The sequence below is a fragment of the Esox lucius genome, chromosome 18, assembly GCF_011004845.1.
Source record: "Esox lucius isolate fEsoLuc1 chromosome 18, fEsoLuc1.pri, whole genome shotgun sequence".
Lineage (NCBI taxonomy): Eukaryota > Metazoa > Chordata > Actinopteri > Esociformes > Esocidae > Esox > Esox lucius.
Genome location: NC_047586.1, coordinates 2011654 through 2027080, shown reverse-complemented (window position 1 = coordinate 2027080; position 15427 = coordinate 2011654). Strand labels below are relative to the sequence as shown.

General features: G+C 45.9%; 1 protein-coding gene across 7 annotated transcripts in view; it reads right to left on the bottom strand.

The window, feature by feature from the left end:
* itsn2a (intersectin 2a) overlaps positions 1 to 15427 on the bottom strand; it is a 35922-nt gene that overhangs the window by 2257 nt on the left and 18238 nt on the right. For 3 of the 7 annotated variants that reach the window (XM_034287842.1, XM_034287841.1, XM_034287843.1), the window contains exons 17-37: positions 15197 to 15277; positions 14134 to 14276; positions 13639 to 14026; positions 13301 to 13479; positions 12782 to 12865; positions 12642 to 12697; positions 12249 to 12403; positions 10726 to 10759; positions 10475 to 10596; positions 10217 to 10313; positions 9199 to 9390; positions 7032 to 7153; positions 6347 to 6453; positions 5170 to 5353; positions 4139 to 4237; positions 3872 to 4039; positions 2823 to 3056; positions 2570 to 2691; positions 2170 to 2252; positions 1366 to 1449; positions 1008 to 1181 (exon numbers count right to left, since the gene is read on the bottom strand). In XM_034287842.1, coding sequence (XP_034143733.1) covers positions 1008 to 1181; positions 1366 to 1449; positions 2170 to 2252; positions 2570 to 2691; positions 2823 to 3056; positions 3872 to 4039; positions 4139 to 4237; positions 5170 to 5353; positions 6347 to 6453; positions 7032 to 7153; positions 9199 to 9390; positions 10217 to 10313; positions 10475 to 10596; positions 10726 to 10759; positions 12249 to 12403; positions 12642 to 12697; positions 12782 to 12865; positions 13301 to 13479; positions 13639 to 14026; positions 14134 to 14276; positions 15197 to 15277 — 2908 coding nt within the window. Of the gene's footprint in view, positions 1 to 915; positions 1182 to 1365; positions 1450 to 2169; positions 2253 to 2569; positions 2692 to 2822; positions 3057 to 3871; positions 4040 to 4138; positions 4238 to 5169; positions 5354 to 6346; positions 6454 to 7031; positions 7154 to 9198; positions 9391 to 10216; positions 10314 to 10474; positions 10597 to 10725; positions 10760 to 12248; positions 12404 to 12591; positions 12698 to 12781; positions 12866 to 13300; positions 13480 to 13638; positions 14027 to 14133; positions 14277 to 15196; positions 15278 to 15427 lie in introns of all 7 variants that reach the window. The other 4 variants (XM_034287846.1, XM_034287845.1, XM_034287847.1 and 1 more) reach the window with 4 other exon arrangements.

The window sequence follows — 15427 nt, the reverse complement described above, 5'->3', positions numbered from 1 at the left end:
TTTGTCACATACAGTGTGTTAGATATACTAAATGTCATTATGGATGGGGGAAAATTGATACAGTGTAGTATCGCAATATTATTTTTGACGATCTTAATATCGATTCTCTGTCTCCAAGAATCTATTTATTGTTTGGATTTTCAAGCAGTTAAAAGCTTTTATGTTACTTTCGGATAAAATAACAATGCTGCAATTACTCCAATCCTATAATATTTTTTGGCGGAATTAGCGCAGCATTCTATAATGCTACATCAGTATTAGAAAGCGATTTCCGTTACAAAACGACGCCAAATTTTATGCAAGCTGCGCCCGCGACTTTTAAATCAAGGGGTATGGGATCACTTTGGATTCAACGAGGTTGCAGGGAAGAAAGAGAGACGTCTCACGCTGTATTGAATAATAAAGTACTCAGGTAATACCATCAACTTGAGGGCTTATCCCATACATAATTTGGAGTTGAATGTTGCAATAGCAGAGAAACCAAAACAAACAAACCCTGGATAGTCTTCTTACCAGGCTACTCCACAATTTTGAACCAGCAAAACAAATCACAATCTGTGATGTAGTTAATATGGAAAGACCTTGTAGAAAAACATCTATCTGCATATTCTTTGTTTCAGAACAGTCAAAGATAGCAACTTTGTTTTTACATTTTCATATGTAACTTTATATATTAATATATTTTTTATTTTTCAAATGGCTGAATACAGTAGCATATATTATATATAAACCGTTAACCCTAGGCACAATGCAAAAAATACATCTTGAAAAGTTCTGAGTAAATTTTTAAATTTTGGTTTTATTCTTTTATTTATTTATTTATTTGTTGTCAGAATTTGATCTTTGGAAGTATGATTTAAATGTTTGCAAGGTTATATGATTAAAAGAAGCAAAACAATCTCAATATTGAATCGCATCGTGATAATGTCGTATCGTGCGGGCAGTCCCCAGCCATACAACTCATATACAGAAGGTTAGATATACTACATGGCAGACGTCATTTCTACCATCGGGTGAGAACAGGTTTTTGTCCGACACGCTGATGGACAGGACATCCTGGTACAGATCCTGTATGAAGAAATGACAGGTGAAGTTCCATTTGGGGTCTGGGGTGTCACTGACGGGGCGTGACGTGTAGCACTGCGCTCCCACTGTCAGCTGGCAGTACGGGTTACTCCTTCCTGAGGAGGAGAGGAACACCCGTCGATCACCCCTGGAACACCTTCCACTGACACGAACAGCCTTCAAAATGAAACAAACTCACCGGGGGGGTTGTGTGGGAGTGTTCACACATTTGGGTCGTGTGCGTGCTTGAATGAGAGAGGTAGGGGCCTTCCCAGACAGACAGACAGACAGACATCTTACCGTCAGGCCGGCAGGCCTTCAGCTCTTGTGCCTCCATCAACACCACCGTCAGACGACCCACACCACTAAATAGCAGAGAACGAGCTACACACACACACACACACACACACACACACACACACAGTGAACAATTAAAATACAGAATATGCAGTTTTGGCAGCCAAATATGTGGACTCCTACACAACCAGAGGAACAGCCAAAGAAAACATAACATTACAATGGGAGAATTATACACCCTGTCAGCTGTACAGCAGAAGTCTGAAACATAACATGACAATGGGAGAATTATACACCCTGTCAGCTGTACAGCAGAAGTCTGAAACATAACATGACAATGGGAGAACTATACACCCTGTCAGCTGTACAGCAGAAGTCTGAAACATAACATAACAATGGGAGAATTATACACCCTGTCAGCTGTACAGCAGAAGTCTGAAACATAACATGACAATGGGAGAACTATACACCCTGTCAGCTGTACAGCAGAAGTCTGAAACATAACATGACAATGGGAGAATTATACACCCTGTCAGCTGTACAGCAGAAGTCTGAAACATAACATGACAATGGGAGAATTATACACCCTGTCAGCTGTACAGCAGAAGTCTGAAACATAACATAACAATGGGAGAATTATACACCCTGTCAGCTGTATAGCAGAAGTCTGAAACATAACGTAACAATGGGAGAATTATATACCCTGTCAGCTGTACAGCAGAAGTCTGAAACATAACATGACAATGGGAGAATTATAAACTATGACCGCTGAACAGTACTGTCTCAAGGGGGCTGGGCTGTTCTTACCCTGATAGGCCCTTTCTCTGTTCCTCTTCTGCGTCTCAATGAAATGTTCCGACGCTGCTTTAATCCTCTGCACCCATGTTGTCCTGGCAACACCGACACATATCAATATCAGACGTGTGTGTGTTTGTGCAGAGATGGGCAGTATTTCTGTTAATGTTTTTGGAAAACGTAAAACCTAGTTTTGAGTATGCTGTCAGTTGTATCCCAAGATACTTTAGAGAGATATATTTAATATTTTCTAAAACACTGCAACAGGTTAGGGAAATACTACTCTGGGTTTGATTTCAATGCTGAGGTCTTCAAAAGTATTTCATAATTTCTACCCATCTCTGTGTAGGAGCAGTGTTTATAAGTCCATGAAGGAATGTGTGTGTGTGTGTGTGTGTGTGTGGGTCTGTACCTCTCATTCATAGTGTCTGTCTTCAGTGTGTACATGCGGTCGATGTGTGAGATATGGAACAGCGGTTCGTCACTGGACAGATGGGATGGCATCTTCACCAAGACCTCATTTAGAAACAATGGCTGGAGGAGTGGAGATTTCAAACAAAGAAATGTAACAACTGTCATTTTTACAGTGACTCCCGGGTTCACCTGTCTCTCCTCCTGTCTCTCCTCCTGTCTCTCCTCCTGTCTCTCCTCCTGTCTCTCCTCACCGTCTTGTACATCTTGAGCTGTGTGTTGCTCTTCGTGCTGAACAGCTTGTCCGCCCCAGTGAAGTACGTGGAGAGGGGGGAGGAGCTGAATGGGTTGGCGGGTTGGGTAAAGAGTAGGAAGTCGTTGAACAGGAATACCCAGAGTTCCCGGGTGCTCTTGGTCTTGTGCAGTCGGCCGCTGTGGAGCAGCTTCCTAGGGCCCAGACAGTTAGTCTGACTGTTGAAAACTAGATGCTACAGAAGGACAGAGAAACAGTCAGTCAGACAATCGACATCGAAGAGATGCAACTTCCTTCTACCATCATTTGTTAAACCAAGTCTTTTTATTTAGATAAGCAAATTCTATTAACATGTGTAGATCTTAACAGTCAAACGAGAAGGTCAGATGACATTTACGACATTGATGATATTTTGTTGAATGTTGCTTCTAACAAGCTTTGTTGATCACCACAGGAAAACTTAAATGGAATTCTGAGGCTCAGCATTCACTTTTACAGAGCGGAGGGCAAAATAACATTTTTAACAGCATTTGTTTAATAAAAGATTCCATCCAATCATAGTGAGATATCAGAGGGCAGATATTAGAACTTGAGGAAATACAGACAAAAAATCCTCAACAGATCTGGAACCAAATAAATAAGTTAGGGCCAAAACAACATTGTTAGTCAGTGAAGAGCAGAAGGTTTAAATTCTGATCACACAAACTTAATGAGTTGGAGATTTTCAAGTTTTTTCTCAGGTAATGAAAAGAAGAAAGAACTTCAGGAAGAATTTAAAAAAGACACATGTTCACTGAAATTAAACTTGAAAACACCAGAACCATCTTGTGTGTGTAACCTGTCCCTAGATGAGGAGCTGTCAAGAAGCCGACTGATGCAGCGAAACATTGGGAAAGAGTTTGGGTTTGATGAACTGCCAAAAGAAGTTCCCCCGAGTTACCTGAGGTTCTAGATGGTTGGTTACAAATCTGCTATAAGTGAATCCCCAAATCTTCAAAAAGGTATCCCAGGGTGTTACTGAATTACAGAGGGTCTAGTTGGCTAGCCTACCTCTATGGCCCCCTCACACTGTACGTGTGTCTGTATCCAGTCCAGCTGCTCTGAGTTCTCCTTCTCCCTCACGCCCTCGTTCACCTGACAGCACACCTCCTCCGCCCGCTCCAGAGCGGCTCTCAGGGGCTCAACGTCCGGGTGACATGCCAGGGTGTGCTCCAGAATCTGGAGAGAGGGACGGGAAGAGGAGGCTGGAGACGTGAAGCCGGAGGAAAGGCGGAGCGTTAGAGTGTGTTAGCGTGCGCTAGCGTGCGTGTGACTCACGTTCTTGATGAGCAGCGGGTACCGGGTGATCCTCTGCATGGGCTTCAGGAAGAAACTCGACAAGGGCATACCTTTACAGCGGTAGTTCGTGGCCAACGTCTGTCCGGGATGAGGATGGGGGACATTCACGTTCACAATGGTCAATGTGGCGAGATGGATGTGTATGATGTGCAGATCTGTGTGTGTCCTACCCTGAGGTACTGTCTGAAGTGTGTGTGTGTCCTACCCTGAGGTACTGTCTGAAGTGTGGGTGTGTCCTACCCTGAGGTACTGTCTGAAGTGTGTGTGTGTCCTACCCTGAGGTACTGTCTGAAGTGTGTGTGTGTCCTACCCTGAGGTACTGTCTGAAGTGTGGGTGTGTCCTACCCTGAGGTACTGTCTGAAGTGTGTGTGTGTCCTACCCTGAGGTACTGTCTGAAGTGTGTGTGTGTCCTACCCTGAGGTACTGTCTGAAGTGTGTGTGTGTCCTACCCTGAGGTACTGTCTGAAGTGTGTGTGTGTCCTACCCTGAGGTACTGTCTGAAGTGTGTGTGTGTCCTACCCTGAGGTACTGTCTGAAGTGTGTGTGTGTCCTACCCTGAGGTACTGTCTGAAGTGTGGGTGTGTCCTACCCTGAGGTACTGTCTGAAGTGTGTGTGTGTCCTACCCTGAGGTACTGTCTGAAGTGTGTGTGTGTCCTACCCTGAGGTACTGTCTGAAGTGTGTGTGTGTCCTACCCTGAGGTACTGTCTGAAGTGTGTGTGTGTCCTACCCTGAGGTACTGTCTGAAGTGTGTGTGTGTCCTACCCTGAGGTACTGTCTGAAGTGTGTGTGTGTCCTACCCTGAGGTACTGTCTGAAGTGTGTGTGTGTCCTACCCTGAGGTACTGTCTGAAGTGTGGGTGTGTCCTACCCTGAGGTACTGTCTGAAGTGTGGGTGTGTCCTACCCTGAGGTACTGTCTGAAGTGTGGGTGTGTCCTACCCTGAGGTACTGTCTGAAGTGTGGGTGTGTCCTACCCTGAGGTACTGTCTGAAGTGTGGGTGTGTCCTACCCTGAGGTACTGTCTGAAGTGTGGGTGTGCATTAGTCTTGTGCTGAAGCAGGGCGGCGGCGTTGAGTTGACAGGAGCAGAACGTCACGTAGACCTGCATGTCTGACAGCTCCGACCACAGCCGCTCTCCAATCAGCTGCACCGGCATGTTGGCTCCGCCCTCCGCCTTCAGGGCATGCAGGGACCTGGGTCAGGTCGACAGGTCAGGGTCAGGTTTCAGGGTCACTGGGTCAGGTCGACAGGTCAGGGTCAGGTTTCAGGGTCACTGGGTCAGGTCGACAGGTCAGGGTCAGGTTTCAGGGTCACTGGGTCAGGTTGACAGGTCATGGTCAGGTTTCAGGGTCACTGGGTCAGGTCGACAGGTCAGGGTCAGGTTTCAGGGTCACTGGGTCAGGTCGACAGGTCAGGGTCAGGTTTCAGGGTCACTGGGTCAGGTCGACAGGTCAGGGTCAGGTTTCAGGGTCACTGGGTCAGGTCGACAGGTCAGGGTCAGGTTTCAGGGTCACTGGGTCAGGTCGACAGGTCAGGGTCAGGTTTCAGGGTCACTGGGTCAGGTCGACAGGTCAGGGTCAGGTTTCAGGGTCACTGGGTCAGGTCGACAGGTCAGGGTCAGGTTTCAGGGTCACTGGGTCAGGTCGACAGGTCAGGGTCAGGTTTCAGGGTCACTGGGTCAGGTCGACAGGTCAGGGTCAGGTTTCAGGGTCACTGGGTCAGGTCGACAGGTCAGGGTCAGGTTTCAGGGTCACTGGGTCAGGTCGACAGGTCAGGGTCAGGTTTCAGGGTCACTGGGTCAGGTCGACAGGTCAGGGTCAGGTTTCAGGGTCACTGGGTCAGGTCGACAGGTCAGGGTCAGGTTTCAGGGTCACTGGGTCAGGTCGACAGGTCAGGGTCAGGTTTCAGGGTCACTGGGTCAGGTCGACAGGTCATGGTCAGGTTTCAGGGTCACTGGGTCAGGTCGACAGGTCAGGGTCAGGTTTCAGGGTCACTGGGTCAGGTCGACAGGTCAGGGTCAGGTTTCAGGGTCACTGGGTCAGGTCGACAGGTCAGGGTCAGGTTTCAGGGTCACTGGGTCAGGTCGACAGGTCAGGGTCAGGTTTCAGGGTCACTGGGTCAGGTCGACAGGTCAGGGTCAGGTTTCAGGGTCACTGGGTCAGGTCGGGTTGGAGTTTGGAACCTACCGGAGCAGTCTGCTGTTACACGTGATGAGTTCACTCCAGTTTACAAAGATCACCGCCATGTCATCCTCCGTCAGATGGCCAGACACTGACATGGGCTTATAGAACACCTGACACACACACACACACTTGAATCAACGTATCTGATGACACACTAGCCATCTGTCCGGTTCCTTCACACAGCTAGGCTGTATCATCAAGGTTACTGAAGGTCTCTGCCGTATCCTTTCGTGATTCCTTGAAGAAATTATATGGGTTCCCCATTGGTCCCCTACAGGGACTCCAGGAGAACTATCATCCTACTGTCATCCCTTCTCATCCAGAGGTTATCTTTCTTTCTTACTGTCACCTTTCCATGATTATACTGTCATCCTTCTTTCATCCTACTGTCATCTCTCTGAGATTATACTGTCATCCTACTGTCATCTCTCTGGGATGATACTGTCATCCTACTTTCATCCTACTGTAATCTCTCTGGGATTATACTGTCATCCTTCTTTCATCCTACTGTCATCTCTCTGGGATGATACTGTCATCCTTCTTTCATCCTACTCTCATTTCTCTGGGATTATACTGTAATCCTTCTTCCATCCTACTCTATGTACACTGGCACTGGCCTTCCATGTGCTGTGTGTGGTGTGTATGTGTGTGTATCTGTATGTGTGTGTGCTGTGTGTATGTATGTCACCTCCATCACCAACTCCAGGTCATCCAGGTATGTCTGTTCGGTGTGGATCAACTCATGGATATAACCCTGCCTCTTCCTCTCCGAAGGGGTCATGGAGTCTAGAGTCACCAGGTCAGCACACCCTACACACACACACACACACACACACACACACAGATTACAACATCCCACACTTAGAGACAGCAATGTACTGTGAATTTGTGTTTGTTTATTGTCCAGTGTGTATGTGTGTGTGTGTGTGTGTAAGAAAAAAAGACCCAATAACCAGTGTTAATCCCATCTTTATTCTTACTCCTCTTTTACTGTATATACAGACCAGAGCAGATTGAGGCATGTTGTCTCAACAATAATAACCAACATATCATTCTGTGCTGTATAGCATGGCTGATGCTAATGCTATCCTGAATTATAAACCGGATGGTGGGACACATTAACGCTGACAGCCGAGGTATATTAGCCAGTATTGGGTATGGGATGAACATACGCTACTTCATAAGAGCAATATGGCATCTCGGGTTGATGGGATATTGCCAACATGTCACAGCTGAGAACGGTTTCCAGGCACTCCACTATGCGTGGTGCACAAGAACTTAGCCATTGTTTATTGGCTATGTACCAGAGCCTCTCCACCTTGTGCCTTATTGCTTGAGTATTGCTGATGCTAACGCCAACAGCGCTATGCTGAAGTATAGCACTGCTGATGGTAACGCTAACAACGTTATGCTGAAGTATAGCACTGCTGATGCTAATGCTAGCTTCAAGCAGAGCAGATGTTAGCGTTATCCCAAAGAAAAGCACTGGTATTGCACGTACTGGGATAAAGTTAAAGTAAACCAAAGGCAATGTTAGCGGTATGCTGAAGTATATGCTAAATGCCAAAGCACAAGTGATGCTAACACTAGGATTTACGATTAACCTTAGGTACCTTGATTGTGGAAATAATTTGGGCTGTTTGCATAGGTAGCCGGTAGCTGCTGAACTGCACAACGGTAGGCTAGCTACCGTATGACACATCGTACCGACCCTAACTGTGGTTATTCAGAGAAAGACCAAGAGCTGGGCAGTGTTGCTGGTGACAGGAATACCTCACAAACCATTCCATTGAGTGTTTCCACAGGGAGACAGCCACTGACAATTCTAACACAACCTAAAATAAGGCAAGTTTCTCAAATGCGGATCAAGCTTAGTCCTGGACTTAAAAGTTATTTCAATGGGAATTCCAACTCAATTGAAAATGTCCAGGAATAGGCTGGGCTTAAACTATACCTGGGAAATCGGCCCTTATTGTTGGCCTGGATGAGTTTACGATTGTTCTGGTTGATTAAGTGTTGGTCCGGATGATTTAGCGTTGGTCAGGATGTGTTAGTGTTTGACCTGATGAGTTATTGTTGGACCAGATACATTAATGTTGGTCTGGTCCGGATGAGTTTGTGACTGTCTGGGTGAGTTACCAAAGTAGTGTTTTTTAATCATAGTATTTATGGACCTGTGAGATTTCTACACACAGCTTATCATTAAAGACTAATCTTACAAAACTAAATGACATAACTACACGATAACATCAATCGTTCAATTCAATATATTAGTGCAGTCAAATACTCTGAGTTAATCTAAACATTCCATGACTGTGAAATAATTTCAGAGGAACATCAGTTAATATAGTCCACGTTATTCCCTCTCCCTGGTTGTCAGACAAAACACTGTCTTAGGAAACAACCTACAAGTTGATCAACTAAGGAGAGGTTAGAGTGAAATAAAAAATAAAATGAGAAGTAGAGTTAAAGGCTAAAAGAGAAACAGGAAGTAAAAGAGAAGAAAATGCTGCATCCTAAATGAGAACGTATCAGAGCGGAAAAGAAAACGAGGAGGTGTGACTCGCTGGCAGCTTTGGAGACTTCCAGGAGCAACAGGACATTGTGGACCCTGACTGGCACAGATTGTAAGAAGCTAAGGAAGAGGAGGTGCCAGTGATACTGTCCTACACAAAAAGAGGAAGATGCCGCGGAAGAGAGGAGAGGGGGAGTAAGTGAGATGAAGACAGGTGAACAAAGATGAAGAGGGTTTAATATCAGGACCTGTAGTTGGTCAGGTACATCAAAGTCCATATGACATGTATTTCCAGTACTTAAAAGTGAGTAGGTGGAGTATGGTGGTGGTGTTGACTCACATTGTTGGCTAGGATCTGAGTCAGTGGTCACTGTGACGTAATTGGTTGGCAGCAGCCCTGTGACCCCGTTGACCTCTCCCTTCCACCAATCAGGATTGTCTTTGTCAAGAATGTTGATCAGCTGACCCTTGAAGAAGCTCATCTCATCCTGATTGGCTGCTGTGTAGTCGTACTTGGCGATTACCTTGCAGACTGGGTTGAAAGGTAGACGGGGAGGAGTGGTGAAAGACAGGGGCGGTATAAGGGGAGGGGTTGTGGAAGACAGGGGCGGTATAAGGGGAGGGGTTGTGGAAGACAGGGGCGGTATAAGGGGAGGGGTTGTGGAAGACAGGGGCGGTATAAGGGGAGGGGTTGTGGAAGACCGGGGCGGTATAAGGGGAGGGGTTGTGGAATACCGAGGGCGGATAGGTGAAGAGTTGGGATAAAGAGGCGGCAGGACAGAGGCGGGGTTACGGAGAGGGGATATAGCAAGGAGTCGTGGTAGGTTGGGGGGAGTCGTGGTAGGTGGAGGGGTGAGTCATGGTAGATGGAGGGGTGAGTCATGGTAGGTAGGGGGAGCCATGGTAGGTGGAGGGGTCATGGTAAGTGGGGGGAGGGGGGTCATTGTAGGTGGGTGGGGGGGAGTTATAGTAGGTGGGGAGGGGGGGGTCATGGTAGGTGTGGGGTGAGTTATGGTAGGTGGGGGGAGTCATGGAAAGGTGGGTGGGAATTGGGGCACAGGAAATTAAAATGAATACAACATTTTTGTATTTCTGTTCCTGGCTAAAAATGTATACAGTAGATGGGAGATGTAGAAATGTATAGAGTAGATGGAAAAGGTATGAATGTACTGTGTGGAAATGTGAAGTGTAGATGGGACAGGTAGAACTGTATGGTGTAGATTGGACAGGTAGAAATGTATGATGTAGATGGGACAGGTAGACATGTATGGTGTAGATAGGACAGGTGAAAACGTATGGTGTAGATTGGACAGGTAGAAACAGACATATCCTGCGGATGCAGAACAACCAGTTGTCACCTGGTACAGTTGCAGGGCTCATCTTGCTGCTGGTTGGACCAAGGAGCTTAACGTGAGACGAATGGAACCAGCCTCTTTGGCGCTTTTTCCCTCGAGCCTAATGGAGGAACAAATATATCTAATGTTCCAGAAGCCATTGTAATGAAGCTTATTTCAGACAGATCTATCTAGAGGTTAACCTATATACACGTTAAACATCTGGGTGGTTGGGCATTGCATTGCAGACAGTGGATTTTTTGATGTCACTGGTAAACTAACCTGTAGTTCCCCAAGCCACCAGCCAGTGGTGTTTTTGGCTAGGACCACAATCAGTTGCCCTGGTGACAGACTGAGCTGCTCCGTCGTCAGGGCGACCACAGCAGAGACTGACTGGGCAATCTCTGTGGACCAAGCAAAGACCAGAGAATGTAGAGAGTAGAGATGTTTTAGCCCAATACCTTCTGACACACATAATCCTATTATACTGTAAGTATTTGGGTTGGGCACTGCTTTTGAGTTTGTTTCATTACCAGGTTTCTTGGAGGCAGCTCCATGCCTTATGATCTGAAAAAACAAAAAAACAATGAATATAGACCACACAGTGGACTGGATTACCGTAGGGTAATAACATGGCGACAGACTGGATTACAGTAGGGTAATAAAGCAATAGACTTGATTACATTAGGGTAATAACATGGTGACTGACTGGATTACAGTAAGATAATAACATGGTGACAGACTGAATTACACTAGGTAATAAGGTGATAGACTGATTACAGCAGGGTAATAACATGGTGAGAGGCTGGATAACAGTAGGTAATAGCAAGATGATAGACTGATAATAGTATGGTAATAACATGGTGACTGAATGGATTACAGTAGGGTAATAACAGAGACTGACTGATTACAGTAGGATAATAACATGGAGACTGGTATACAGTAGGGTAATAACATGGAGACTGACTGGATTACAGTAGGGTAATAAAAAGGCGGCGGATTATAGTAGGGTAATAAAATGGTGGCGGATTATGGTAGGGTAATAACATGGTGGGGGATTATGGTAGGGTAATAACATGGTGGCGGATTACGGTAGGGTTATAACATTTTGACTGTTTATGCAGGTGACTGCAATGTGAAGGACAATGATGTGTAGGTGACTGTACAGTGAAGAGACAGCTATGTAGTTCCCATTATTCCCAGGTTTTCCAGAAATGCAGTTGGAAGATTCCCAGATTTAAGAAGGAATAATCAGGAATCCAATTCTTCAAACCGTGAATTTAGCAAGTAATCACTCAAAACAATTCCTTTGGTTCCATGGGTTAACGTGAAAGGTTTTAGGTTAGAAATACTAACACCTGGTTCAATGGGTTAAGGTTAGACGTCACGGGTACTAATCTCTGGTTCCATGGGTTAAGGTTAGAGGTCATGGGTACTAACCTGTGGTTCCATGGGTTGAGGTTAGTAATCAGGGGTCAGGAGTACCTAGTGGTTCCATGGGTTAAGGTTAGAGGTCATGATTCAGGAGTATCTAACCTGTGGTTCCATGGGTTAAGGTTAGTAATCAGGGGTCAGGAGTACCTAGTGGTTCCATGGGTTAAGGTTAGAGGTCATGATTCAGGAGTATCTAACCTGTGGTTCCATGGGTTAAGGTTAGTAATCAGGGGTCAGGAGTACCCAGTGGTTTCATGGGTTAAGGTTAGAGGTCAGGGGTAACAACCTGTGGTTCCATGGGTTAAGGTTAGAGGTCAGGGGTACTAACCTGTGGTTCCATGGGTTAAGGTTAGAGGTCACGGGTAACAACCTGTGGTTCCATGGGTTAAGGTTAGAGGTCAGGGGTAACAACCTGTGGTTCCATGGGTTAAGGTTAGAGGTCAGGGGTAACAACCTGTGGTTCCATGGGTTAAGGTTAGAGGTCACGGGTAACAACCTGTGGTTCCATGGGTTAAGGTTAGAGGTCACGGGTAACAACCTGTGGTTCCATGGGTTAAGGTTAGAGGTCACGGGTAACAACCTGTGGTTCCATGGGTTAAGGTTAGAGGTCAGGGGTACTAACCTGTTTGACATAGTTGGAGGGGAACACTCCTGTTTGGTCTCCGATGCACCCCCTCCACCACTCCCCCTCCCGCTCAGTAACCATGACTACGTCACCCTCAGAGAACGTCAAGTCACCCACTTCCGGGCTCTCATAGGTGTACAGGGCCACGTACTCTGATTGGACAGAACACAGTGGGATGAGGAACAACAAGGCTGATGGGACAGAAATAAGTGTAATGAGCAACAACACATCCCATTAGACAGAACACAGTGGGAGGAGCAACAGCGCGTCTGACTGGACAGAAACAAGCGTGATGAGCAACAACAAGTCTGATTCCGGCCTGCGGGCGCCTGTTGCTAACCCGTGATGTCGGTACGGGGCGCCATCTGGCGGAGAGGGAAGGACCCACACCTTCAATCTGGAGGGGATCTGGACTCTCCAACTCAGCCACAGTGCAGTATATAGGCCTGTAGAGACACACATGTTAATTCATCTGTGTACTAGTATGTACACTGTAAGGTCACGGTGTTATTGTGTTCATGTATCATTACTCGGAGGGCACAATGTTCTCCTGGGTGGAGTCTGTAATGGGATCTGGGCTCCGTCCTGCCCTCACCATCTCTCCATCAGGAAGTCTGGGTAACAGGAAGTTAGGACAGGAAGTAGAGAAATGTTACTGGTTCCCACAGGAATCTAAACATGGCTTTTCGAACTGTGTTTTTATCATGTATTTCCACCCCAGCCTTCTCTGACTGACATCACTGAACCACTGATCCTGTTTCCCAGATGTGACGTCTTTAAGGGAGAAAGAAAACACATTTCAGGATCGGGGATGTGACATTTTTTTTTTCATAAGGAGTGTTGACTATTATAATTAAAGACTCCCCTCATTAGATGTCAGACACGGGTGGGCGTGTCACAGTGGCCTGGTGTTGGGAGGGTTGACGCTATTATAATTAAAGACTCCCCTCATTAGATGTGAGACATGGGTGGGCGTGTCACAGTGGCCCCAGTGTTTTCCAGAGCAGTGTTTAATGTAGAGAACAGAGTTGAAGGTCTAATTATCTTACCCCAGGCTGGGTGGTGCTGTGAGGCCGAAGGGGGGCAGGAGGGTATGGCCAGGGGCAGCAGGGGCTTCAGGTAGGGCGGGGACAGGGCATCTCTCAGCATAGCTCTGGGGGAACCAGCCCCTGTTCCCACGGTAACTACCACACAGCCAACCAGGCTCCCCCACCGTCTCGTCATCCACCTGCATCATGGGAAACAGAGATTTAGCTGCGTTTTTGGAAGTTGAACTCCGAAAGTCAGCAGCAATCACAATCAGCTCATAACAATCAGGTTTCCAGGAAGTAACAATGACACCAGTCGGTTCCCATAACTGTGTCCTATGTTGCCTGAAACACTGTACCTCTATGAGACAGTCAGCGTCCAGGCTCAGCTCATTGGCACTGCGTGCGGTGAAGGGGTACAAGGCTCTGTAGGAGATCAGGGTTAACGACCGCTCCACATTCAGACTGGGATGCAGCGCTCCTCCTCTCTCCATCTGATCTGCTGTCCTCTTCTTATCCTCTTCCTCCTCTCTGCATCTCCTACTCTCCTCCTCCTGGGCCTGTTCTTGGGCTGCCCTGAAGTGGTCCTGTGCCTCCCTCTCCTCCTCCTCTCTCTGTTTTGCACGCTGCTCCTCCTGCAGCCTCCTCAAATTAGTCTCTTCCTCCTGCTCCTGTCTTTGAAGTTGCTGCCTCCTCTCCTCCTCTCTTTTTTCCTCTTCTTTCCTCTCCTCCTCAAGCTTGGCTTGTCTGTGGAGAAAACACAGACACATTGAGCTTTTTACACCACGCGACAACACCACGCGACACGTGTCAACACCATGTCACAAATGAAAATGTGTGTGTCTTTGAATGACCTGGCTGCCTCCTCCTCCTCCTCCCTCCTCTTCCTCTCTCTTTCCTCTTCCCTGCGTCTTTCCAGCTCTCTCAGTTTCAGCTCTTTGACTCTGCAGAGGTCCTCAAGAACGGCCTGCTGCTTCCCCTGCTGCTCCCTCAGGTCCTAGCAATAATCACACAACCACAATTTAACCATCAAACAACGACAAACACAACCATCATATAATCATCACACAATAATCACAAAACCACAATACAACCATCACACAACCATAATTTAAAAATCAAACAACCACAAACACAACCACAATGCAACCATCACACAACTACAATACAACCATTACACAATCGTCACAAAACCGTAATACAACCATCACACAACACAACCACAACATGACAACACAATCAGACCACCACAATACAACAATCAAGCAATCACAGACCAACCATTATAATACAAAATCACACAATCATATCAAACAATCATATCACACTGCTTCATTGAAAGTAAAAAAAGAAAAGAAATGGGGAACAAAATGTTTGAATCAAGCAAAAAAACGAAATCTGTCAAAGGGATGAGAAAATTGCTTGTATCAGGCCAGAAGATTCTGGAAACAAGCTAAATAATCAAATTCAGACACAATTTGATTCTAAAAATATGGATATTTTTTTTTTAATGGGGAATATCTAAGATTTTCAGTAATGGTTTGAGTGTCTATATTGCCATTATTTCCTTTTAGTTTGAAAAGTATTAGGTTAGTTCAAATTTTTCAGTTTGTCGGAATTAAAACAAGTTGCTAGTTTTCAAAATGTTCATTCTTGTTAAAGATAACATTGATTCATACCATTGGAAGATTGTATTTTACTTGAATCAAGCATTTTATTAAAATGTTACAGTCACAACCATCACGCAACCACAAGTGTAACATAACTCCAGAGAAAGACCAGTTTAGAAAAATATTTAAACATGCAAAGTAAACGTCCATCAAAACAAAATAATTAAAGAATAACAATGAAGATCAAGGAAAAAAGAAAGAATTTTCTCAAGGTAAGACACAGAAAGATGTGAAGATGAAGAACAACCTTAATGAGGAGGAAGAGCTGACTGAGACAGCCCAGCAGAGAGAGAAGAGCCTGCAAAACACAGTCATCCATATCGACATACTGGAGAGGACAGAAGGAGGAAGAGGAGGAAAAGGGAAGGAGAGGGATGTAAGAGTAAAGCAAAATGGAGCAGGACAGAGAGAACAAGGACAGTTTAAAAAAGAGTTCACAGAGTTAAAACAGAGAGCTGAAGCAAAAGGACAAAAGAAG